Source organism: Pristiophorus japonicus, chromosome 1 (assembly GCF_044704955.1).
Source record: "Pristiophorus japonicus isolate sPriJap1 chromosome 1, sPriJap1.hap1, whole genome shotgun sequence".
Taxonomy (NCBI): domain Eukaryota; kingdom Metazoa; phylum Chordata; class Chondrichthyes; family Pristiophoridae; genus Pristiophorus; species Pristiophorus japonicus.
Genome location: NC_091977.1, coordinates 112,303,829 through 112,330,071, shown reverse-complemented (window position 1 = coordinate 112,330,071; position 26,243 = coordinate 112,303,829). Strand labels below are relative to the sequence as shown.

At 41.9% G+C, this 26,243-nt stretch overlaps 1 protein-coding gene across 4 annotated transcripts in view; it reads right to left on the bottom strand.

Moving 5' to 3' along the window:
- LOC139265521 (transducin-like enhancer protein 1) overlaps window positions 1–14,716 on the bottom strand; it is a 140,314-nt gene extending 125,598 nt beyond the window's left edge. For all 4 annotated transcript variants that reach the window (XM_070882546.1, XM_070882554.1, XM_070882563.1 and 1 more), the window contains exons 1-4: window positions 14,254–14,716; window positions 13,664–13,764; window positions 13,018–13,081; window positions 12,813–12,857 (exon numbers count right to left, since the gene is read on the bottom strand). In XM_070882546.1, the coding sequence (XP_070738647.1) occupies window positions 12,813–12,857; window positions 13,018–13,081; window positions 13,664–13,764; window positions 14,254–14,277 (234 nt within the window). In that variant the 5' untranslated portion in view covers window positions 14,278–14,716. The remainder of the gene's footprint in view (window positions 1–12,812; window positions 12,858–13,017; window positions 13,082–13,663; window positions 13,765–14,253) is intronic.
- Window positions 14,717–26,243: the final 11,527 nt, after the last annotated feature.

Sequence of the window (26,243 nt, the reverse complement as noted above, 5' to 3'; positions counted from 1 at the left end):
ACCATGCTACAGCCACTGGGGGACGCACTAGAGTAGGAAAAGGCAGACGAAAGACAGACACTATGGAAATACACATGGGTGAATAGTTAATATTTTCATTTTGATTTCATTTGGATAAATTTATGAATTTTGTTTGGAATGAGTGTTTTGTGGTGGCTCTCATTTCAACTTTGTTGAGATGTTCCTTGACAGAGGGCTATTATGGGGAAGTGGTGAGCAACAGGGATCTGGGATTTCATTCACTGGAATCGGAGCCTGATGAGGCGCTCATGGACAGTCCGTCCGGAATAGGGATATTGTGCCTGCCCCCTCCCTTCCTCCTCCTGTGGTCACGAGCGGTGGGTTGCAGAGGGGAGTCATCAGCAGCGGAGAGCCCATGCCTCAAGAGTAGCCACCCTCACGTTTGACATGGTAGCTGGAAGATTGCTGGTACACCGGACTGGCGCAGGATAAAGGCTTCATGACTGCTGCCAGGATAGCGGGCACTGGGTGTGGTCACACAACAACTGCACATTAAGTGTGTGGTAGCCTTTGCGGTTACAGAACATCTCAGCCTTGTTACATGGTGCCCACAAAGCCATGCATGTGCAGTCGATGGCACCCTGCAACATGGAGAAGCTCGCTATCCTGGCAAAGCTACACGCAAGCTTGTCCTGCCTCACTCTGTTCAGATGGAAGACAATGAAGTCCCTTCTCCTGGAGTAGAGAGTCAGTCACCCCCTGGATGCAGCGGTGGACAGCAAACTGGGAGATGTTATCTATGTTTCTCCTGCAGACTAGAAAGATCCAAGGTCCACGAGGAGAGCCATGGTCGCCTTGCTCGGAGGTTACAGGTCGAGTTGCAGGAGGTGGCAGAGTTCTGTGACCACCTCCTTGGTGAAACGGAGCCCCCCGCCCCCCACCCCCCGTCCCCAAATTACTGCCAGGAGCAGTGTAAGAGAAGTGCTCTCTTGCGGAGAACCTTCCTTTGCAAGCATTTCTCTTCTTTGCTGCCTCCGTTCCCTCTCCCAAAGATATTCGAGCACGAGTAGGACTGCAAGTAGGGGCGTCATGACCGTGAGCAAGTGATGTGAGCAGAAGCCTTTAAATGAAAAGCAAGACATCCTCCACTTGCAGCAACACTCCGAGAGCTCAGCAACTTTAAACAAGTTTAGAAAGCTGCAAGAATTGCAGAAACTTAGACAGTGCTAGTAAAACTGATAAACCATGTCAGCTGCAAGTTGTTGTTGATGATCCCTTTACATAGCGCTGCTGGGGGCTCCTTCTTGGCATTATAACTCTTTTGGGGGAGTACAAATAAACAGTAGATCGAGTGCCCCCCGATCTGGGGGACACTCCAGACACTTATAACAGCCCTCTTTTTTTTGTTTTTTGTTTTTTTTGGTGATTTTTTCTTGGCATTATAACTCTTTTGAGTTTACCTGAAAATAACAAACATTAAACCGTGCCACCCGCCTGGGTGACACAGCTGACATTTTCAAGGCCCCCCTTTTTTTTTCCTTTTTTTTTTTTGGTTTTTTTTTGGGGCGCTAAAATCAAATTTTTTCCAGTGCCCCCTATAAAAGGGGAGGGGGACACTAAAAGCACCGGCAATTAAAACAAATTAAACTTTAAAACGTAAAATCAAATTAAAATTTGGTTGCCGGGCGTGATGATGCACTCCAGTCCCTCCGGTGCCCACCTCTCGCGGAAGGCCGCGAGCGTGTACCGGTGGACACCGCGTGCTCCATCTCCAAGAACACCCTGGACCGGATGTAAGAGCGGAAGAGAGGCAGGCAGTCAGGTTGAACGACCCCCTCGACCGCCCGCTGCCTGGACCGGCTGATGGCACCCTTGGCCGTGCCCAGGAGCAGTCCTACGAGGAGGCCTTCGGACCTACCCGCTCCCCTCCGCACAGGGTGCCCAAAGATCAGGAGAGTGGGACTGAAGTGCAGCCAGAATTTCAGGAGCAGCCCCTTCAAATAATAAAACAGGGGCTGCAACCTTGTGCATTCCATAAAAACATGGAACACGGACTCTTCCAGACCGCAGAAATTGCAGGCGGCCTGGGAGTCCGTGAACCGGCTTAAAAATTTATTGCACGGCACTGCTCCGTGCACCACCCTCCAGGCCAAGTCCCCGATGAATAGTGGGAGGACCCCTGCGTAGAGTGCCCTCCATCGGGGACCCCCGCCTCCTCCGGACGGCAAGATGGTACGCCATGGCGTGTCCGGACGGCCGGCGAGGATGGCAAAGTTAAGGGTGTGCAGGAGCAGCCCGTACAGGAAACCCCTCCGCGCGGAACTGAAAGGCACGGAGGGGATTTCCCCGAGGCGGCTCAAGTTGTGAGGCGCCGGCCCCCGAGGGAGGTTCCGGGGTTTGGCGCCGATGAGGAATTCCGTCCGGACGGGGGTCAGTTCGGACGGGATCTCCCCACGTGCTTGAGCCTCCTCGATGCACCTAACGGAGTCAGGGCCCAGAGCTATTTTTAGCGACTCGATGGCATTGGCCGCGTGGCGGACGTTGGCAGAATTTATCTTGGCATTATAACTCTTTTTGGAGTTCACCTGCAAAAACATAAAACATTAAACCGTGCCACCCGACCTGGGTGACACACCAGACATTTACAAGGCCCTTTTTTCCTTTTTTTGGTTTTTTTTTGGGCGCTAAAATCAAATATTTCCAGTGCCCCCTATAAAAGGGAAGGGGACACTAAAAGCACCGGCAATTAAAACAAATTAAACTTTAAAACGTAAAATCAAATTAAAATTTGGTTGCCGGGCGTGATGATGCACTCCAGTCCCTCCGGTGCCCACCTCTCGCGGAAGGCCGCGAGCGTACCGGTGGACACCGCGTGCTCCATCTCCAAGGACACCCTGGACCGGATGTAAGAGCGGAAGAGAGGCAGGCAGTCAGGTTGAACGACCCCCTCGACCGCCCGCTGCCTGGACCGGCTGATGGCACCCTTGGCCGTGCCCAGGAGCAGTCCTACGAGGAGGCCTTCGGACCTACCCGCTCCCCTCCGCACAGGGTGCCCAAAGATCAAGAGAGTGGGACTGAAGTGCAGCCAGAATTTCAGGAGCAGCCCCTTCAAATAATAAAACAGGGGCTGCAACCTTGTGCATTCCATAAAAACATGGAACACGGACTCTTCCAGACCGCAGAAATTGCAGGCGGCCTGGGAGTCCGTGAACCGGCTTAAAAATTTGTTGCACGGCACTGCTCCGTGCACCACCCCCCAGGCCAAGTCCCCGATGAATAGTGGGAGGACCCCTGCGTAGAGTGCTCTCCATCGGGGACCCCCGCCTCCTCCGGACGGCAAGATGGTACGCCATGGCGTGTCCGGACGGCCGGCGAGGATGGCAAAGTTGAGGGTGTGCAGGAGCAGCCCGTACAGGAAACCCCTCCGCGCGGAACTGAAAGGCACGGAGGGGATTTCCCCGAGGCGGCTCAAGTTGTGAGGCGCCGGCCCCCGAGGGAGGTTCCGGGGTTTGTCGCCGATGAGGAATTCCGTCCGGACGGGGGTCAGTTCGGACGGGATCTCCCCACGTGCTTGAGCCTCCTCGATGCACCTAACGGAGTCAGGGCCCAGAGCTGTTTTTAGCGACTCGATGGCATCGGCCGCGTGGCGGACGTTGGCAGAATTTATCTTGGCATTATCTGCTGCTGAATACTTGGTCAGCTGAATGTAATTAAGAGGGACTCATTTATTTACAACACCTAAAGCCTGGATTGGGCCCCCTTAATGACAAGTCCTAATTGGTCCCCTTGGGAGTTTCTCTTTGCAAAATGTAATTCGAGCCATTCCGACTGCCGAGTCCAGACAGAACAGAGCTCACTTGGAATAGACAGGGTTCACTCTCACTAGTCAAGACATTTCCCCCACCCAGTCAAGACATTCTCTCTTCCCCTGCCACCCACCCCCCCCAAAAGTTCCTGATCTCCTTCCCACCACCCCCAGGTTCCTGATCTTCTCCCCCCCTACCCCTAAACAAGTTACTCACCTTCTCCGCTCTCCCTCCAAACCCTCCCTCCGATATTTCTCTCTCTCTCCAATCCCCTCTCCAATCTCCATTTCCCTCCTCCCAATCTCCCCCACCCACCCTTGCGCTCTCGCTCTGGTTTCTTTCTCTCCTTCTGATCCCCAGTCTCTCCCCTTTCGATCCAAGCTTATCTGGGGTTTTGACCCACGGAGCTGAACAAAGCGTGGGCCATGCTGCACTGCATTGTGGGGTACTGCGCTTGTGCGGCCAGACCTTGGTGCCAGCGTGCATGCGCAGAAGGGAATGGGGTGCAAAAAGGGGCAGGTCCAACCACGCACAAATGTTAATTCAAAGTGATTATCTGCACTAAGAAGTGCAGATAATCACTTTGAATTAAGAGGGCAATGAGTGGAATGGCAATATCGAAAATGACAGATCATGCATTAAATTAGCGTTGTGCTCATTTGACGTCACAATCTGCCTCATTTCCATTTCTCCTGCGAGCGCTGGCAATGGCAGGGCGACGGACTCTCAGGAAGAGAGTCAGTGCCATTTATTTCATCAAAACAGGTGGGGGCTAAATCTGAATTGCTAGGCCATGGTTTTAAAAAATTTAAAAATTACAATTAAATTTCCAAGGATGGTCACGACAGATATCCTTCCATTTGTAAACTGTAATACAATAATACACAAGGGGAATGCTCAATGTTGCACTTTTGCTCATTATTGAATCATTTAAAATGATCTGTGCCAAGCACAGGGAAAAAAATCGAAGATCGTCAGGCCACCGCAAATGGCTTATTGACCTCGAGCCAATTTTCATCTCCATTTATTTTTTTTTAGCAGACACATAACTGAAAGGCATTCCTTCAGGGGGTTTACTTTAAAAAAAAATCCATGTCACTCAATTAAAACGGTCAGCGCACTAATGTATTCTAGTGTTCCATTAATTGATTGGTTAATAAATGAGAAGCCAAAACCAAATTGTTCTGAATACAGCTCGTCAAATACTGTCCATCATCACCCAATGTGGTTTAAGAACGAACATTTCACACAATAGGACCACAAATTTTAAAAAATACTATGGTTTATGTCAGTTCTCATTATAAAGACAATCTTTGTGACACAAATGTTGTACAATATAACTCGTCAACCCAAATTTAATCCAGGAAAGTGCCACTGCCAAAATTCTTGCTCCCAGAGCACTTAAAAGATTATTTCATTCCTTAAAATTTAATTTGTTCCAGCTACGGTCTCATAGCAACAGGCTCAATCCCCAAATCATTGGGTAATTGGAGATCTTGTCTTTCTATTACTTTCAAATTCAATGATTTATTTCAACAGCGTTGCCACAATCAAATTTAAAAGTATCTGATGTAATATTCCTTTAAGAATCCATATTCATCCCCACTTTGCAGAACCATTAACAAGGACGGAATCAAAATTTGGTATTTAAAGCTATATTTAGATAATAGCCTCATTCATGCTTTTGTTATCTCCAGACTGGACTATTCCAATGCTCCCATGGACAGCCTTCCTTCTTCCACACTTCATAAATTTCAGCTCATCCAAAACTCTGCTGCCCTTATACAAACACGCACCAAATCTTATTCAACCATCACCCCTGTGCTCCCTGACATTTGTTGCCAGTCCAGCAATGCCTCGGTTTTGAAATTCTCATTCACCTGTTCAAATCCTTCCATGGCCTCACTCCTCCTACCTCTAATCTCCTCCAGCACCATCACTCTCAGAACTTCGGCCCTGTCTGGATCCCCCACTTCCTTCACCCCACCATTGGCAACTACGCCTGCAGCTGTCTAGTACATTATACATGACACCAATGATTACACTTCAAAATTACTTAAAACTGGCTGTAAAGCATTTTAGGAAATCCCGAGGTCATGAAAGGCGCTATATAAATGCAAGTCTTTTAAGGTCTTGAGTTCTCGAATTCCCTCCCAAAAACACACCCTCAGACACTCCTTAAAACTTACTTGTTTGACCTTTGGTCACTAGTCCTAAATGTCTCCTTTCGTTCAATGTAATTCCCGCCCCCCCCCCCCCCCCCCCAACCGATTACACTCCTGTGCAGTGCCTTGGATTGCTTTACTTGTTAAAAGGCACTGCATAAAATAAGTTGTTGTAGCCTGACAGAGCAAATGGTACAATATTTCAGTTATGTCTATTATCAGGGATGTTTATTAGTTAATAGGTTATAAGGATTTAACACAGATAAAGCCAACATAAGATTTCACTACGGCCTAAACATTTTACATTTCAGACATTAATTTTAGCCAATTTCCCATTGAAACATGCAAGATTCAGGGGAAATTTCTCACTATCAAAATTGTTCCTTTTTTAAAAAAAAATAGAACACTGCAAATTTGAAACAGTTACAATTTGACCATGAAAAGTTGCAAACACATATGCACTGGAGCAAAATGTGCTATAAAGTTAAGTTATTCAGTGTTCCATTTATAAACTGATCCAATTTGAGGAAAAAGAAACTTAAGAAAACGTCTTCTTTACAATTTACAAACTCCTATTTCTCCCACTGCCACTCCTTTTACTGGATGGAAATGAGTCTCCAGTAGCTGCTCACTCGATAATGTAGATAATCTTATTGCACAGCTGCAGCTGTGAATATCATTGAACCATAGCCAACTGACAGAAACTACGCTGTCGTCGAGAAGCTGGGAGTTACTTTCTCACATCTTTAGTGTGTCATGACTCTCCTTGGCATAAATGCATCACGCTGTTATCAGTAGTTTTAGCCCCATTTCAGCACGTCCCAATACATTCTAATCTATTCAGCTTCACCACAATGAAATAGAATCAAAGTGAAGACTACAACCTGGAATCACATGAAAGCAAATGACTTGGCGCTCCACCCAAATTATGTTCATGCTGAGATGTCTTGCATTTGATGTTGGTCAGCAGGCTCTCTAGGTACTCGATTGTGAAAAATAGGAAAAGGTTTACTTGCCATTAAAACTATTCAGATTTTTTACTGAAGTACTTCAGGAAGAAAAGCCAGTCGTGAAAAAAAAGACTTGCATTTAAATAGCGCCTTTCACGGCCTCAAGATGTCCCAAAGCACTTCAATCAATTAAGTTGGTGGGCCTATGTACTGAGGCAGATGATCCACAAGCCTATTTTAAAGTTTCAAATTAAATTATTTGTCAGGAGAAAAAAATATTTAAAAATGCAGGAAAAAAACTCATTTAAAGCAGGGGAAAAGAGTAATTATTTAGCTATACAAACACAGCTAGTTCAGAAAAATGCAGCTACTTTTTTGAGGCATGACTTCCAATCTTATTTCTGTGACCCTGCTTTTACTGGTTTGTGGCATGAAGAGGCTGATTATACAGCCAAGCTATAATGAAACAGCATCTAATGAGCCGAGGCCCATGCAATCCTCTGTCCTCCCAACCACAACAATCAGCTCTTCTACAATTCACAGGAGCTTTTCATGAGTCACCCAAAGACAGCAATTGGATCTTGAAGTCGATTTCTCCTCAGCCATCACCACTGCTTTCCAACAGCCTTTCCCTTCTAATGCAAAAATCCATACTGCCATTGCCCTTGCAAAATGCTAAACAAGCAGTATTGGCAATTCACTTGAGTGCTGTAATATATTTACTGCAAATCCCTACGGCAGGACTCCTAATACAGTTTTTATTGTGTCTGCACTTGTCAATACAGTGACTGGTCACTGTCTGGATAATCTGCCAAGTGCAACTGTTTACCCAAGACAGCGATAGGATACACAAGCGGTGCAAGCTTTTAACTGTCAAGAATCCCTGGCTCTTGTCAATGGCCTTTAATTAACACTTCACTTTATAAACTTTAGGCCTTATCAGTAGTGTCTTACAAAAAAGATCGAGGGAGAGAAGTGCCTGGCATTCCAGTCAGTCAGTTATCACAGTCTGATTTTAAAAATATATACAAATAAAATATCCCTTTGTTGTTTAGATTAACCAATTTCAGGCAAACACCTCATCTTAGTTTGTTGGCTGAACTGTTCCATAAAACTTTAGATTTAAAAACCCTTAAAAAGCAGTTTTCAAAATATCTGGCTACATTAGTTCACTTTGATACAATAACAAAAAACAGATAATCAGCACATATAACCTTTAATTCCCCAAAGTAACCACTGACAGAGTTTAAATTTTTAAAGACCTATACATCACATCCACACTGACCACACGCCTGCAAAATAATCAGTGATGAGTGGCTAAATGAAGGCAGCTGGTAAATATAGATTTGAAATTTGTTTTTAAAAAAACTATCAATGTCAAGCTCTCTATTTTGTTCTAGCATTTTGCATGCAAACAAACGTGAGGCTTTTGAGTAACAATTCACAAAATGAAAACACAATGTTGACTTCCATGATTAGAGTAGCTTGTCCCAATCTAGTTAACAACCAGACTTAAACATTCAAATCCCTGTTCGCTGTCAATATAGGCAGCCTCTTTACACTTAAAGTTGGCCAAAGAGCACAATCAGATATAAACTGCTCATGGAGATACATTACAGTAATATGCACTTGTTCACTTATGAAATAGGGTTTTTGCATTCATAAAAATAACCACGAAGTCAACAAAAATAGATCGTCAATTTAAAAGCAAGAGGTTCAGCTACTGTTGCTACAGCAATGAAATAAAAACCTAAGAGAGCTGGAGTAATATTAATGGCTCACCAAATGCAAGATTCAGCTTGAGCACCACGTCAGAAAAATTAAATACACAAGTCACCTACAGCACCCTCAAGCAATTCAATTGAACCTAATGAGAAAAGGGAGATTAAAACCTCCAGTATCAGCACTAGCAATTACTCGGCCACTTTAAAGAACCCAAGGGTACCCTACCAAGGGCCGTAGAGATGAAAATCTAATAAAGTGAACAGACCCAAAGATACAAGAGATATGACCTACTCAGTAATTAAATGGGCCTTACAGACAGATACCTGCACACAAATTGAGAGATCAGCATGAGACTATCAGACAAATTAAGGAATTTGACAAGACTGTATTAAGTCAACAAATGCAATAGGTCGCAGTAGTTTTTGTTAGATCCACTTCGTATGACTAATGCATCTTTAAGCACTTAAAGGGTACAAGAGGACCCTTCCATTCAACTATTATTTGATTAAATGAGGCCGAAAATATATGAAATACTAAGATTCAAATCTGAGGTTGTTTGCACAATCAGATGGTTCAGTTCAGTGAAGTGATTTAAAACTATTCTTCTGACATCAGTGGCCTCATATCCTTGGCAATATTAGATGTTAATCCCAATGCATGTGGGAGGGGGGAAAAAAAGTGATCTGGACACAATTCCCTTGTTTCATTCCCAGGAGAATTTCTTCATTTGCAACTGAATTGAAAAATCAGATATCCAGCATTGTGCATTATAAACATTTTACTCTTCAATCACAACTCAGCAAACCTATAATGTGAAGCAATATGACTGCCCCTTACATGAACACCTGGTCTTAATCTCTAGCAAAGGCCTAAATGAACCTCAAACTATATTAGATGGAGAGGCTAAGAACTTCATTGCCCATCTCAGCATCAAGGATGAAAAAGAGCCTGGAGGAAAAAACATTGTCACTGGGAGTGTGGGGGCCAGGGAAAAGAAGAGGGAAGGTGGGACTGGAAGGGAACTATTAAATTAAAGCACTATAGCTTTGTCAATTGATTTAACAATGGCAAATCTTCTTTGGCCATCTGCCATGAACAAAGTTTAATCTCACACCTAAAAATGTCTGCTTGAAACATTGGAAGCTGAATCTGTTGAATTATCATAACATAAGAAATAGGAGCAGGAGTAGACCATTTGGCCCCTCGAGCCTGCTCCGCCATTTAATAAGATCATGGCTGATCTGATCATGGACTCAGCTCCACTTCCCTGCCAGCTCCCCGTAACCCTTATTGCTCAAAAAACTGTCTATCAGCCTTAAATATATTCAACGATCCAGCCTCCACAGCAAGCATTATGGTCAATGAAAATAAACCTACAACAGTGTCAAAGTAATGCAACTGGCAGATATGGTCACTGACTATGGATTGAGGAAAGATTCTACCCCCTTCCGACTTTCAATTAATTTATCAAATGTTAGGTGTTACAGAACTGCCAGAACACAATAGAATGCTATTTTATAAGACTCTGTATATTATCTAAAACTCACATAGGACATAAAACTAACCCATTTGTCAATTAAACATTTTAAAATGTACAATTCTAAACTCAGTACTAAGGCCAACAAAGTAGGTCCACTGTCAAATCAATGTTAAAAACTATGTGGTATAATCTCAATAATCAAAGTTATATGTATGTTGACAGTGTCCATAGATCAATGTTGATCTGTGCTTTAATCACAACTAGGAAAACATGTAACCCATGACTTACTGCACGTGCCCATTAATTGAACAGTATCTCAGTGGCTGATTGTCCCAAATGAGACCCAAAAAAAGGAATTGTGTGAACATGAAATAGGCAAAACATGATTCTTCCTGCATCAATCTGCAAAATAAATTTGGTACTACTGCCAGTTAAACTGAGATCACAAGCATTCCCCCTTTAATTATCTGCCCACACATTATAGTAGGAAATCATTAAACTCTAAAACATTATACAGGTTGATGTTAAGAGCCGAAACAACATTAACAACTGTAGTTTAAAGCTGTTCTCGATTTATCACCGTGCTGCTTTCCAGTAACAAACCAAACCATGCCTTCGCCTACGTATACATCACCATCATTATAGCAAAAAGGAAAACATGTATAAAAACTTGGGAGGTTACAGCCATGATGAATTTAAAGTAACATTAAATTAAGACGGTTCAAGCAAAGAACATTCCCCACTAGTGAAAAAACAAGTTTCTCAAGCCAAGGAGAAAGACATGAAAAACACCCACTTTATTAATTTAATTTTAAAAACTGCTGATTATAATCAATATCCATCTATTTCCTTAAAACAGCTGTTTCTATATATGCTAAAAGCTCGAGGTTAAAAAAAGATGGAAAAGCAAACTTCTCTTTTCTCATGACTTGGGTATTACGCCATGAATGAAAAGCACTGAAGCCTGAATAAAAAGCATTTGCTCGCAACTCTACAACCCTGCAGGTGGTACTCACAAAGAGCAAGCAGAGTGCCTATTCAGAAGACAAACCACGAGAAGGATGACACTTTGCCCTCGAGATATTTCAACAGTTATGCATTTCCGACTAACAAAGGCATTATAAAATGACAATTTCACCCCCTCCCTGCAATTTTTAATACAATGTTCACTTGCCATCTAGAGTATAAGCCATAAAAAAAGGGAGAATAATTTGAGCCTACTAGGAGCCTAGCTAATGCCCAGTTTTCCCCCCAGAGAGAACTCTTGTCAAATGTAATGAGACTGCATAGGCCCTCTCTACAACATAATGAGCACTTAGGCCGCACTGGTGATCAGTCAGCAAAATGTATCAGTTTCAGCCAAGTTACACCCTTGGGCCCAGACGTCATCAGTTTTTAAGAATTATGATCAGATACCTCGGTTGGTCTATACCGTAACAATGGTGTCTGAAATTCATAGCTATAAAAATTCAGCATGCATTGAAAACTCGTCTTTTAAAATAAAATGTAACTTAATGTAACCTACAAATCCTATTCTCTGGAGGGAAGCAATTCAGCACTTAAAAACAATCCACCTGCATTCTGAAGAAAGTGTTGTGCTTAGAAAGCTTCATTTATGCACATAAATACCACTGCAGCATTTGACAACCAAAAGGAGTTATGCAGGAAAAACTGGATTTTTTTTTAAATGCAAGATTATCAAAGCAAAGAGAACACTAGACTGCCAGGGCAAGGACTGCGTTTACAGCATTACATCAAGCTATCATTTCTCAGCTTCAGTGAAATTTTAAGAGCAAAAACTAACAAAGCAGCCCCCAAATTAAACCCAGTTTGCAATATTTTAGACAGAGATGGGTCAGCTGGAAAGAGTTAATTTAGTGATAATCTTTTTAAAAAGGAGTAAATTAATGTCTTAAATACTTGTCAATAGGATTAGAAACCACAAAGTCAGCACTTCTCTTGAATTACTTACATCCTGCAATTAATGCTTGCTTTAGCAACAACACCGAGTCAAAGCACCATTTAATTTATCATTCGCTGAGCTGAGCTTCCCATGCATTGTCTTGGCTAGTCCACCTTTACTCTGCTTTGTTTCATTGTTATTTTAATGTATCAATAGAGTATATAGTGTCTTGTATACAAGAACTGTCTCAAGTATTACCTGAACGTGCACGCACGCAGTACCAGGTTATGATCACCTTAAACCATAAAAAGCTATTCTTCTCCCCACAACCTCCATATGCACAGGAAGAAGCAGAAGGCATCAATTCATCTTAAAATCAGACTGTTTTAATTTATAAAGAGTATTAGTTACACTACACCATGTTCTTTGCACATTGAATAAGACCTCCTACAATATTAATCATGCTCATCAAGGCATGAGTATCATACCAAAATCCTAGCTCCACAACAAAATTTGGTGTTTAACACAAGTATATAGCATTTGCAAATCTATACTTTACTGTAATCCAGATCCACTTTGCAACAATATTTAAAAAAATGAATGCTGGAAATGAAATATTTGCTGGGGAAAAAAAAAAGAGCTGCTCTAGTCAGCATCTCAAAAGAGACAGGCTGTTGAGGGTGAAGATCCTTCAGGTCACAATCCTGATGAAGACTTAATCCAAAACATCTTTTCTCCTTTCAGATGTTGATGGGAAATGTTTTGTTATTTCTATTTTACTACATGAAGGCTTTGAGAAAAATCTCATCAAAACAGTCTTACCTGTTTGTGCATTTCAATATTCAATCCATAAGACATTTCATAATACTGTAAAAAAGATATTAAACTTATAAACAAAACTATAATTTTAGTATGTTGAAAAAATATCAAGTATGAACTTCGTATATTTTACAGTTCAGATTAGGAAACATCACTAGCTAATAAAACACTGTACTTTTAATTTTACATGGTACTTGTTTAAACTCACCATGACATAGTGTCGCTGCATTTCTGTTTTTTCACTTGCCAGTTTCTCACATTCCAACTTGAGACTGTAAAACACAAAAGATAACATTACTTCCATCTAGAGAGCAGAATAAAAAGTAATGCATTAGTATAGAAACCGTGCACTTCTGAAGACAACCTGAATAAATCTTCAATACTGCAATGGTAAGAGAATGCAGTAATGACAAAAATAAAAGTACTAAATAATCTAAGGATAACTACTCCTTAGTATGCACCAGATATTAATGCAACTGAAAAGATCAGGGTGCATAAAGCATCAAATATAAATGCTTTTGGTCCGAACGGCTTAGTTCTTAACTTGAACGGAGTTTTACATAATTTCATAAATTGCAGCAATTGATTACATCATATTTAAAAATTGTAGATGTTATAAAAGCACAATAAAGGGGGTCCAGACCAGAAACGCTGCTGATTACCTCAATATCTTTGGTTTGTTTGGAGCCTTTTGAAAGAACCCCAAATCTATCCGCAGCGAGAGCGCCGCTCTGTGGCGAGGGAAAGTAACCATCGCCGACCTACCGCAGATAAACCAGTAACACTAGCGACTGGACTGACCGGCAGAAAATAAACATACTTTCCCCAGGCAGAGAATGGGAGACTTATTTCACCTGTGATACTGAGCCTGTAAAAACTGGAACTCTTCCTTAATACGGTCCAGCGATTCGGGGATGGTGAATTTGAAAGGTTGGGCTGCAGCCTGATGCGGTGTCTGAGGAAACAGTGGGTAAAGAAACAAAAAAAATGACAAGTACACAAAATCAACAGACCACGAACGATGCAACTCGCATCCTAGACGTTTATACGAGCAACTTTCCAACAGACTTTTTGAAGCAAACAACGAACAACACATGGTGCTGAACGAGGGCAAGGTCATTTCACGGAACTAAACACTGGACCTTTTGTTGATCCACGTAAGCTTAAGATAAACGGTGAGATTTCCCCCCAACTTTCAGGAGGACGCTCATTGAAAGATGACATTTTAAAACCCAATGGAACAGATGTGCACGCACGTTATTAGGGCGCAATTAGGGTTAGTTTTCCGTTGAGCTATGGGCGTCTTTCAAAGATACCACACGACGCTTTGTTGGCAGTGCAGGAACACATCATTTCGCTAAACGTGCTTTACTTTCTTTGAATAAAGATCAGACTCTGGATCAACAAAGGGGCCGGCCCGGCAGCGCTGCCTGCTCCTACTTACGGGATGCCTGCTCTGAGGAAACATCGCTGGATCCGGGACCGTTCGGCTCCGCTGCTCAAACAGTCGCTCGATGTCCTTTAAGAAACGCACATTAAGTAAGAAGCCCCGCCAAAAGAAAAAAACAATGTTTACTGGAAGCGCATCCTGGGTTCTGGTCCCAAAAAGGTGATGTTTAAAATATATTTAAACCCCCTCCGGTCCCGGCTCAACTCCTCTCGATCTTTAAGACAACAAAACCTTTACAAAAAAAAAAGCAGTTGCCACTTTTGCAACAAGGAGACCAAATTCCTACGGCGCCCCGATAAATCTTCTTGGGTTCTTTTTTTTTCTTGATTGCAGAATATCCACCAGAATAAATATACAGGATATACCGTGTGAAGTTTAAACGGATATAATTGCTACAATAGAAAACAATGTAGCAGTTTTCCCCACACACTGGTTACATTAACACGCGGTTTCTATCCCCTCCTCACACTGATAACTAACCAAATTTAGACACGCGCAGTCCCAGTCTTCCTCCGACCTGTTTTCCGCCAATCAGAATCCTGCGAGATGCATTTGACACACGTGGGGACGTGTCGTCATCGGAAAGCTCCGTCCAATCGAAGGCGGTGGATGGAAAGGGCCGGGCTGTCAATCAGGCGGAGCGATGACAGAACTGAGCAATCGCGAGCCAGTCTGTTGTTTTTGTCTTTGCTCCAACGTTCCCAATGGCAACTAAGGGAACGTCAATCACGGTGATAGATAAAGGATTGGACCAATCGCACGCTTCGGCTCTAAGCCTGTGCCTGTTTGTCTCTCTCTGGCTGCTCTAAATGCTTCTCGTCCCCCCCACCCGCTGTGTCTCTCGGGCTGGGCTGAGAGGGTTCGGATGCAGAGTGGACCGCCAGTCAGACGGAGAGTGACAATGGAGCGGCGTTCCCAGCTGTCACTCAAAGTAACGTGGGTTCAAAACTCCGACATACAGAAAAAAAGACAGACAAGCCTTTGTCCCACCCACAACTAAAAGAGCCAGACCAGGAATGTTAACTAATTATAACTGTGGCAAAGCTTCACATGTAGGTTTTGCTGAAGGAGTTGCATCTTGTTGGGCTATTACTATAGAGGATGATTTATAATTGTGAAAAGGAATTTACAAAACTAAGAGAACAGAATAGTTTCCCTTAAACTCATTTATTCATAATGCTGAAAGTAATGCAATATATATAAACGAAGTTTGAAATTAAATAAATTGCGATTTATTTTGTCTGTGCCCACCCACCCCACGCATTTTACCAAAATCAGCTTCACTTTTGGGACCTGGGATTGGTGAAAGCGCGAACACATCAACAATGTCTGCGCTGGAACGCATATCAAAGCGGCCCGCGTATGTTTTAATTTCGCTTTACTAGAAAATTGCTTCCAGATGTTTAACAGGTATTATGTCGGGTTTCCCAACCTTGATTGAATCTGTTTATTCTGTTTGTTTACAGCTCTCGTTAGCTAACACAAAAGAAATATTCACGTCGAACTTCTAATTAATTATTTCAAAATGACTGGCGTCGAGGAACAGATTATATCAATTTCCCCCCAAATGGATACAATCTGCTCCGAGTCTTGGCTATATTTTCGTTGTAGGGGAAACCCTCGGGGTGATATTCTCCAGACAATGCCTTCTTTGCACGCAGGACCCCAGTGAGCTGAAATTCTGGGATATGAAACGATTCCAGACCACACACACGCAATACCTTGCAGAAGCCTTTATTTGTATCAACTGTTTAATTGAATGAATTTTAGTACCGTACAATATTCTAATTTTCCAATCCTCAGTAATGTCTGTCATGTCAAGGATCAAAATGAAAGAAAGTTAATGCTCCTTTATCGAGGTTTAGCATGTATGTAAATAATCCCCCCTATAATAATAAGCTAATATTTTATACACGTTTCACAAAAAGTGAGCACTGGAAACAGTTAGAGATTAAGAATAAATATGACTCAGTTTGAATAAGTATACATATTCATTGCTCACACTGGGAGTGAAGATTAAATATATCTTCAGAGGAACCAGGGTTAGAAGGCAGGGGTGAATTGAATCAGGGCATGCAGATGTAATTTGGTCCTCATTTTAAAATCATATATTGTGTTCTTACTTTCATATAATTATATCAGGGTACTCTTTTTATAAACAATTCCTTAGTTCGTATTTCATATTTTGTTACACTTCTGTGTTAATTTTTTCATTTATAATTTCCATGCCCATATTTATAGTGGAAACTACCTATGTAAACTTCTCATACTGTAATTAGAGCTTCTCGCCCACCCGTGGTGGTGCCCCACCACTTCAGCTTTGCATTTCCAAGCTCCTCAGCCTATAGTACTAAGAGAAATCCCATGCTCCAACCAACTCTACTTCCTGCTTCCCAAATTGCTATAAATTTTACAATTTACTAAATAATAATACAAAATCAAAATATTATATAAAAATAAGGACAGAATGTATGACATTAAAATGGGAACTATATGTCATCTGAATGCTCTCCAATCCTACTTCACCTTAAGACAACACTTGAACTTGACTCCCTGAGGGTGATGTTCAACTGCCGGCCACAGCCAGCAATTGAAACTTGGTAAGGTGGGAGGGGGACAGTACATCTCAGCCACACCATTAACCTACAAGGCCAGCCTGATGCAATGTTTAGATGGGTCTGTAAATGGGCGAGCAGTCGATATGCTTGAACCAGGTGTAAGGCTGCTAAATATGCAAATTGGGATTTTATGCCTGTTGTAGAACACTAATTTACATTTTCAGATATAAATGTGGGATGCGTGTGCCATACCTATTTCACCTATCTATACCAAGCATTGACCGGCCTAAACATCAGTTCTTAAAGCAATCACTGATGGTTGCTCACTAAACAGCACAGGAAATCTTACATTATTTTTGATGAGTCCAAAAGGAGCAAGAGTGCTCTTCCTGGTCCCATTAAAACCTCTGTCCCACTGCTGGCCTGTTCAACCACCTCCACCCCCAACACCCCAGACTCCCCCTGCTTGATCTGCCAGCCAGATCAGCGTGAGAGCTGAACAATTTCCCACCTCCCAGAACTGGCAAGCTTCAGCAGGGACCCTGCTCACCGGTGGCATGATAATAAGACCAGGCCTTAAAATGGCTCAGCTATCACACCAGCACAAATGGTGAGTGTAGCAGCTGTTCATTTTGGGTGCTGCGTGAACCCTCTCCTGCCCGCCCACCGTATGCAATGCCATCGGATCCTGGGCATTTGCAGGGCTTTAAAATGCTCAAGAATTTTGGACAATTCTGATGATTAAACTCAGTCTGTTTATAATAACATCATACACATATATATAGCTCTGTTTGTCTTTTTAGAATTTTACAAAGTTCAATGTTCATTGACTTCAGTTATTACTGCTATTCCGATGCAATAGATTTTTCCAATGCTCCACATTAGCTAAGAAGAAGAAGGTATATTTTACAACATTGTAATGCTAAAATAGGGTTATGATAGGGTCAGCTAACAAGGAGTGTTTTACTGAGACTGTTTTACAGGGTTCTAACTCAATTATTGTAAACCCCTTGTAAAATATTTTTTTGTTGAATCTCGCTAAAGTTCCAATATACTCGGTAAGTATGATGAAACCTAGATAACATGAACCCCTAGTACATTTTCAGGCCCCAATAACAAGGTTTGACTATAAAATTGGTTAATTGATTTTATCTAGTATAAAGCCAGATGCCTCATTAACACTTGGATGTTATACAAGGTCACATGTGATCTATAACTATAAACAGGTACACAGCAAAACCAGTCACTTTCTCTTTAAATGGTAATGTGGGTCATTTATTATGCTTGTGTACAAAGAGATGCATAATAATTTGTCTGTTGCTGCACTTCTTAATAACAAAAATGAGCAACTCTCACTGCAACAGATACAGTAAATGTTAAAATGCAGACTTTTCCTAATTCTCAACAACCCATATGTAGAATTGAGTTGAATTTTTTTTAAATACATCTTGTTCCAGGAACTTAGTTTACCCCCAAAATCCCATCCTATGATAACATTTCTTTAAATATGTAAATTTGATTACTTAAAGGGAATGATGTCTTCTAAGTAAAGTACCTTGCAAAACACTTCAAAAATATTGTGGGGATGGTGTTTTTGAGACTTTTACAATATTGGTGTGAAAACTGCTAGGGAAAAGATTAAACTACAAAACAATACAGTACATAATCTCCTCCAGGCAGCTAACAGTATTTACTGCTATACTGTAAGGCCATTACAGGAACTAAGATAACTTTTTTTACTACTTGTCATTTATGGACAATGATAACAAAACTATTATTATTGCCCATCCCTGGTTGTTTTTAGACTTTTTGACCCTCTGCTGTGTTTGTGGTGACGGTACTCCAGCAATGGTGTTAGGTTGGAAATTCCATGATTTTGACTTCTCAACAGTTTAGTAATGGCTATATATGTCCAAGTCAGCAAGGTGTGTGAATTGGAGGTGAACTTGGACATAATGTTGTTGCCCTAATCTTGCTGCTGTTGTCCTTCTTGATGGTAAAGGTTACTGGGCTGGGAGGTGTTGTCAAAATAAACTTGGTGAGTTGGTGCTGTGCAATCTGTAGATAATATATAGTGCAGCCTGAGTGCACTGGTAATGGAAGGGGTGGATATTAAATCCAATAGCAGGGATGTTAATCAAATGAATTGCCTTGTGCTTTCCACCTTCTTGAGTGTTGTTGTGGATTGTCCCACCTAGATAAGTGGTGACTATTCCATCACACTTCTAACCTGAGCCTTGTAGCTTGTGGAGAGGCTTTGGAGAGATCAGGAGGTGAGTGACTTATTATCAAGCTTCTAGTATTTCTCCTGCTTGTTGATATGGTTGCTTCAGTTAATCTTCTTATTAATGATGACCCGAGGTTGTTGATGGTGGGATACTCAGTGATGGTGGTGTCATTGAAGGTCAGAGGGAGATGGCTGGGACTATCCTTGTTGGAAATGCTCATAAACTAGCACTTGTGTGGCACAAATGGTACCAGCCCGGCCTGGAAGTTGTTCGGTTCCTGCTGTAGGCTGGTATGGGCTGCTTCATTATCAGATAAATTGTGATTGGAGAAATAATTAAGACTGGCTCTTCATTATATTCCATCATCATCATCATCATCATAGGCAGTCCCTCGAAATTGAGGAAGACTTGCTTCCACTCTAAAAGAGAGTTCTCAGATGACTGTACAGTCCAATACAGGAATTACAGTCTCTGTCACAGGTGGGACAGACAGTCGTTGGAAGAAAGGATGGGTGGGGAGTCTGGTTTGCCGTACGTTCCTTCCGCTGCCTGTGCTTGTTTTCTGCAGGCTCTCGGCGACGAGACTCGAGGTGCTCAGCGCCCCCTCGGATGCTCTCCCTCCACTTAGGGCAGTCTATGGCCAGGGACTCCCAGGTGTCGGTGGGGATGTTGCACTTTATCAAGGAGGCTTTGAGGGTGTCCTTGATGAGTTGTTGCTGTACATTATATCCCAGTGCTCTTATAACAACAGCAGAGTTAAGATTAAGACCCTGCTCTTCAATTTCAAGTAGATTCCATGGAGAACATATAATTGGAGTGGGGAAGGGCAAAAGTGTCAACCAGTTTGCATAATTCACTGTGCAAGGTGGTGGTACATTCGAGTAAATCACATATCCATCTGGGATTTTGGCATTAATAGTTTAAACAACTTACCAAATGCTTGTCCTAAATTTTAATTTACACCACCTGAGAAAATAATTCAAATCCGATAAGCATGCAATCAGAGTCATTTACGGGATGGGATCTACTATCTACATGACCATGTAACTATCTTATTTATCCATCATGCAGCCAATATAAACACTTCAATTGTATAATGAAGTAAGCTTCTGTTTCAACCCCTCAGTGACATTGTATGCAACGCAGCAACGCAGAGTAAATTTACATGTTTGCTATGTAATCAGAGAAGGCATTCAAGGTGAAACCTGGTCATTACTAATGCAGGTCTCTTTAGTGGTTAGAAAGAAGCTGCCGAAAAGTCTGCTGATTTCTGCATCTTTTCACTGTCACAGATGTAAGGATCTGAATATTTATATATATATTATATAGTACAATTAAATCTCATCTGGGAAGCATAACGTAACTATTGTACTCCACTGTGAATGTGCAATCAGTTTTAAATTGGGATTTTGAATTTAAAACAAATATGCTTGGTTTATGACGAACTCCAGATATATAAATTTGGTCTGTAATTAGAACCAATGTGCTTTGCACAGTGGGGCAATAAACTGCTTTACTGTAGACATATGGGCACTGAAGCCGAAGCACTTTTTAAAACAAATCAGATATCACCTCTTGTGATAGTGCAATGTTTGACATTTCACTACAAATAGGCTTTCAATAAACATTGCTTAACTTTGCGTCTGCTCTTAAAGAAAATCTAAGCATCAACAGATGGTCAGAGAGAGGTGCAGAACAAATCAAGCCCACAGATACATAGTTAACATAGCAAGATTAAAGCAAAGTAAATCTATTTACGAGAAATCTTATTTATTGTAACAACTAATTCATTCATAGGCAGTCCCTAGGGGTCGAGGGTGACTTGCTTCCTTGACCCCCGAAATTAAAAATGAGTTCTTAGGTGACTGATAAGTCCAATGCGGGAGCTACAGTCTCTGTCGCAGGTTGGACAGACGATGGTTGAAAGTAAATTGGTTGAAGTGCTGGTTTTTTGAAGTGCTTGGGTTGTCACGCGCTCCTTTCTGCCGCATGCGCTTGGTCTCCGTTTGCTCCTGGCGAAGAGACTCGAAGTGTTCGACGTCATCACGGATTATTCTCTTCCATTTTGTGCGATCTTGTGCCAGTGATTCCCAGGTGTTGATGGGGATGTTGAACTTCTTCAAGGAGGCCTTGAGGGTGTCCTTGAAGCGTTTCCTCTGTCGGAGCTCCGAGTAGAGCGCTGGCTTTGGGAGTCTCGTATCGGGCATATGAATAACGTGGCCTGTCCATCGGAGCTGATCGAGTGTCGTCAATGCTTCAATGCTGAGGATGTTGGCCTGCGCGAGAACACTGATGTTGGTGTGCCTATCCTGCCAATGGATTTGAAGAATCTTCTGGAGGCAGCTTTGATGGTTTGATGTGCCTGCTGTATATAGTCCATGTCTCAGAAGCATATATTAACAACTAATACTATGAAGATAACAAAGATTTTCTTTTTTACTACTCTTGTACCTCATTTGGGATTATTAAACATGGTTATCATTCAGTTGTTTTTGAACAAGTGTAAAGAATTTGCATGTGAACCTCTGGAACCACTTCATTTCCAACAATATTCTATATAAATAATATTGTTTATTTGCAAAACTCATGTAAAACTTTTATTCTCCTTTGTCTTTTTTGTCTACTTGCACCATAAAGGTGCAAATTTTCCTGTATGGTGCAGGTAGACATAAGAAATAGGAGGAGCAGGAGTAGGCCATTTGGCCCCTCGAGCCTGCTCCACCATGCAAGAAATTTTCATTGAGCCATATAGCACAAATATTGCACACTTTGTACACAGCTGGATTAACAAATATTTGAAATATATTCCTGTTAGGTGTCTCATTAACTGCTTGAGAAGTGTTACAGAATCACTGTTACAGGTGCAAGGTGATTGTCTATTTCTCTTTTGTTCTCAAACAAAATTGCATTCCCAGGAATTGGACATTTCAAAATCCATTGTTCATGTGATTACATTGGAAGTTCAAAAATGAATAAGGAAAGTCAATATTTTTCTCACTATTCTTTTCAAACAGAAGAAATTATAGTTCTATGTGGACTGCCTTTTTGTTTCTTGATTTATTTACTAAATCAGCAATATCAATATCCATGGAAACAAAAACACAGCAACGTAATCTAAAAGGTATCACTCCTAAAGGCATTAGATTTAAATGATCAACATTTTTTTGAACATTCATTTGTTTCGTAACACTTTTGAATGCCATTGGCAAACTCATTTTTCTGCAAAGCAGTAGCTGTAATTGGGTGACACATTACAGAACACAACTATTTTCCCTGAGGGGTTGTCTGTCATTAAAGCATTTATTTCTCTTTTTAATGTGCAGTTTACATAATTATTAGCCATTTGAAGAATGGTGGGAAGTTGTGGGTGGATAATTCAAGGCTGATTTGTTGCTATATTCTGTGCAAATGGATTGCTCTTCTAAATACACAGTTCTATTGATTCTGTTTATAATAATTTGAAACTTTAAGAAAATGTATAAAATTATATCCTATCTACTTTTATATAGAAACATTCATAACAACTTAGAGATTGGGAGAACAAGGAAAGGTACTGCCTTAAGTGGAATCCTAAAATGAATCTATATAGCATCTAATATCATCTATAGTGTGGAGGAGAATCAATTTCACATTTGAAAGTATCACACTTGAAAGTGACACACATCATACATGCAAAGTGTCTGCCCATCTACCTGAAATATATTTTAACATAAAAAAGGAACAAATCACACAAAATCAATGTTGGTGGAATGATACTGACTGCCTCAAATGTTCATCTTCTTCTTCTTAGGCAGTCTCCTGGAGTCAAGAATGACTTGCTTCCACTAAAATGAGTTCTAAGGTGACTATGCGGGATCTACAGACTCTTGTCACAGGTGGGGCAGGTGGTGGTTGAAGAGATGGGTGGGTAGGGTGTTGGTTTGTCATATACTCCTTCCGCTGTTTGTATTTGGCTTCTGCATGTTCCCGACGAAGAAACTCAAAAGTGTTCAGCGCCTGCACGAATGCTTTTCCTCCACTTTGAGTGGTCTTGAGCCAGGGATTCCAAAATGTCGGTGGGGATGTTACATGTTTTCAAGGAGACTTTGAGGGCATCCTCAAAGCGTTTTCTCTGCCCTCCTGGGATTCGCTTGCCGTGACGGAGCTCGGAGTAGAGTGTTTGTTTTGGGAGTCTTGTATCAGGCATGCAGACAGTGTGGCCCGTCCATCGGAGCTGATTGAGCAGGTTCAATGCCGTGATGCTGTGAATGTTGGCCTGAGAGAGAACAATGACGTTCATATACCGATCCTGCCAATGGATTTGCAAGATTTTGCAGAGGCAGCAATGATGGTACTTCTCCAGTGCTTTGAGGTGTCTACTGTACGTTGTCCATGTCTCTGAAGTATATAGGAGGGTGGGTATCACTACTGCTTGGTGCCGGGTTTGAGATTTTGGTCTTCAAACACTCTTTTCCTCAGGTGACCGATAGCTGTACTGGCATACTGAAGGCAGTGTTGGATTTCGTCATCAATATCTGTCCTCACTGACAGAAGGCTCCCAAGGTATGAAAAGTGGTCCATGCTGTCCAAGGTCTCATCATGGATCTTGATAATCGGGGGGCAGTACTGTGCAGCGGGGGCAGGTTGGTAGAGAACCTGTTTCTTACAGATGTTTAATGTAAGGCCCAATCTCTCGTATGCTTCAGTGAAGGTGTCAACGATGGTTTAGAGTTCAGCCTCCGAGTGTGCACAGATGCATGCATCGTCTCCATACTGCAATTCAATAACAGAGGTTGGAACAACCTTGGTTCTGGACTGGAGGCGATGGAGATTGAACAATTTCCTATTCGTCCTGTAGATTAGCTCCACTCCAGCGGGGAGCTTGTTAAAGGTAAGATGAAGTATTGCAGCGAGAAAGATTGATAAGAGCATTGGTGCAATGACACAGCCTTGCTTGACCCCGGTCTGCATTTGTATTGGGTCTGTGATGGATCCGTTGGTAAGGATCACGGCTTGCATGTCATCATGAAGCAGGCGGAGGATGGTGACAAATTTTTGAGGACAGCCGTATTTGAGAAGGACATGCCATAACCCCTCTTGGTTAACAGAGTCGAAGGTCTTTGTGAGGTCAAAAAAGGCCACTTACTGAGGTTGATTCTGCTTCCTATATTTTTCTTGAATTTGTCCCATGGTGAAAATAATGTCCGTTGTGCCTCTCTGTGGGTGAAATTCGCATTTCAACTCTGGGAGGAGCACTTCAGCCACTGGCAGGAGATGATTGAGGAGGATTCTTGCAATAATTTTCCACATGGCAGACAGAAAGAAAGAAAGACTTGCATTTATATAGCGCCATCGACGACCACCAGACAAGCGCTTTACAGCCAATGAAGTACTTTTGGAGTGTAGTTACTGTTGTAATGTAGGAAACACAGCAGCCAATTTGTGCACAAGCAAGCTCCCAGAAACAGCAATGTGATAATGACCCGATAATGCACTGGAATGTCAGTTTAGATTTTTTATGCTCAAGTCTCTGGAGTGGGACTTGAACCCACAACTTTCCGACTCAGAGGCAAGGGTGCTACCCACTGGGCCACAGTTGAATTAAGTAGGATGACGATTGACATCATCACACATTTCAAAATCTCAAAATGAAACAATGGTACATTTATTGATTTTCCCAGGCTGCATTTAAAAAGTAATTACCGCAATCAGACTTGTCTCCTTTCTTGAAGATGGTCACGATTACGGCGTCTCTGAAATCCCCTGGCATGCTCTCCTCCTTCCAGATAAGAGAGATGAGGTCATGGAATCGTGCCAAGAGTACTTTTCCGCCATGCTTTAGTACTTCGGTGGAGATTCCATCTGCTCCAGAACAGCTGGAACACCTACCAATGAGCAGAAAGCGGGTCAAAAAAGCACCAATCAGCAAGCAGCTACAACCCCAAAAACAAAATCAATCATCATTTCAACTTACTAACTAGTTAACAATCAATAATCAAGCAAGAACCAGAGAAAAAATAAATCAAACCAAGTAGAGTTGGCAACCCTACTTTCACAGTATCTCACCTGGCAGATGAGCGGGGCTTGCAAACACAAAGTTGTGGCACATTCTGTCATTGGCTGGTCTTGCTGGCAATCATAAACATTCAGGTGGTTTAAAGATACGTCCCAAGTTTCTCATTGGATAAACAATTTTCCCGAGCTACATCCTTCTGATTGGGAATCGGATCCAGGGAACAATAAAATTCTCTCAGAATAGCTATAATTTCATTATCCTCAGCACTATCAAATAGGTAAGCCTCTACTTCACCTGAGATCCAATAGTTTTAATGTTAAAATAGTGTACACCTTTTTGTGGCTCTGCTGTGCTTCCCTTCCTCCTCCTCTACTGTTTGGATACCTCTCCCATTATACTCAGCTTCATGATGCTGGCAGCCCCCTTATACTTAGATAGCTAGTCTCTACGAGGTTATATTCCATCTACTGGCTTGAACTGCAACCACATTGATCATTACAACTGCGCTCTGGACTCCAGACTGGCATTGGCATCACCATGGGAGATCAGCGAATATCTAAAAAGAAACCTCGTAAATTCATTTACTTAATCTAGAGAATGCAAGATTTAATTAGATAACTAATGGTTCTTCCATGGTGTTAGTCATGGTGACTTAGAGGATATGCTATTTTATTTTATGTAATGTACAATATTATATCTGTTTTAATATGTCAATTGTTATGACAAAGTATTGTAGTTTGAGGGATAATGTTGGGCTCAAATTTTATAATTATGTACATATTTGCATAGAAACTGTAAATTACAAGTTTATTTAGCAATTTTGTAAAGCTAATACTGGGAATAAAGCAGGGCAGATGTCCCAGGTTGTAGGTAGGTTGGTGGTAAATTGTACGAGTTGCGTATAGTACTGTTGGGGGGCTGTGTAGGTCAGTAGCTATGGGGCGGGGGGAAGGGCTGGGGATTGAGATCAGGAATTATAGGGGTTTGTGAGCACTGGAGGATGCATAACCAGGGAGGTGATTGTGGAGTAATGGAACAATATAAGGGGCCATTGCGGTGATTGGGAGTACTGGGAAAGGGATACCAAAGTGTGGTAGGAGTTGAAAAAGGATTTTGGGAATGTTTGGGGTCATAGGGCCAATATTTGGCCCACCCGTTTTTTCGGCGCCCTCTCATGAGATGCAGCAACTTTCAAAAAGATGT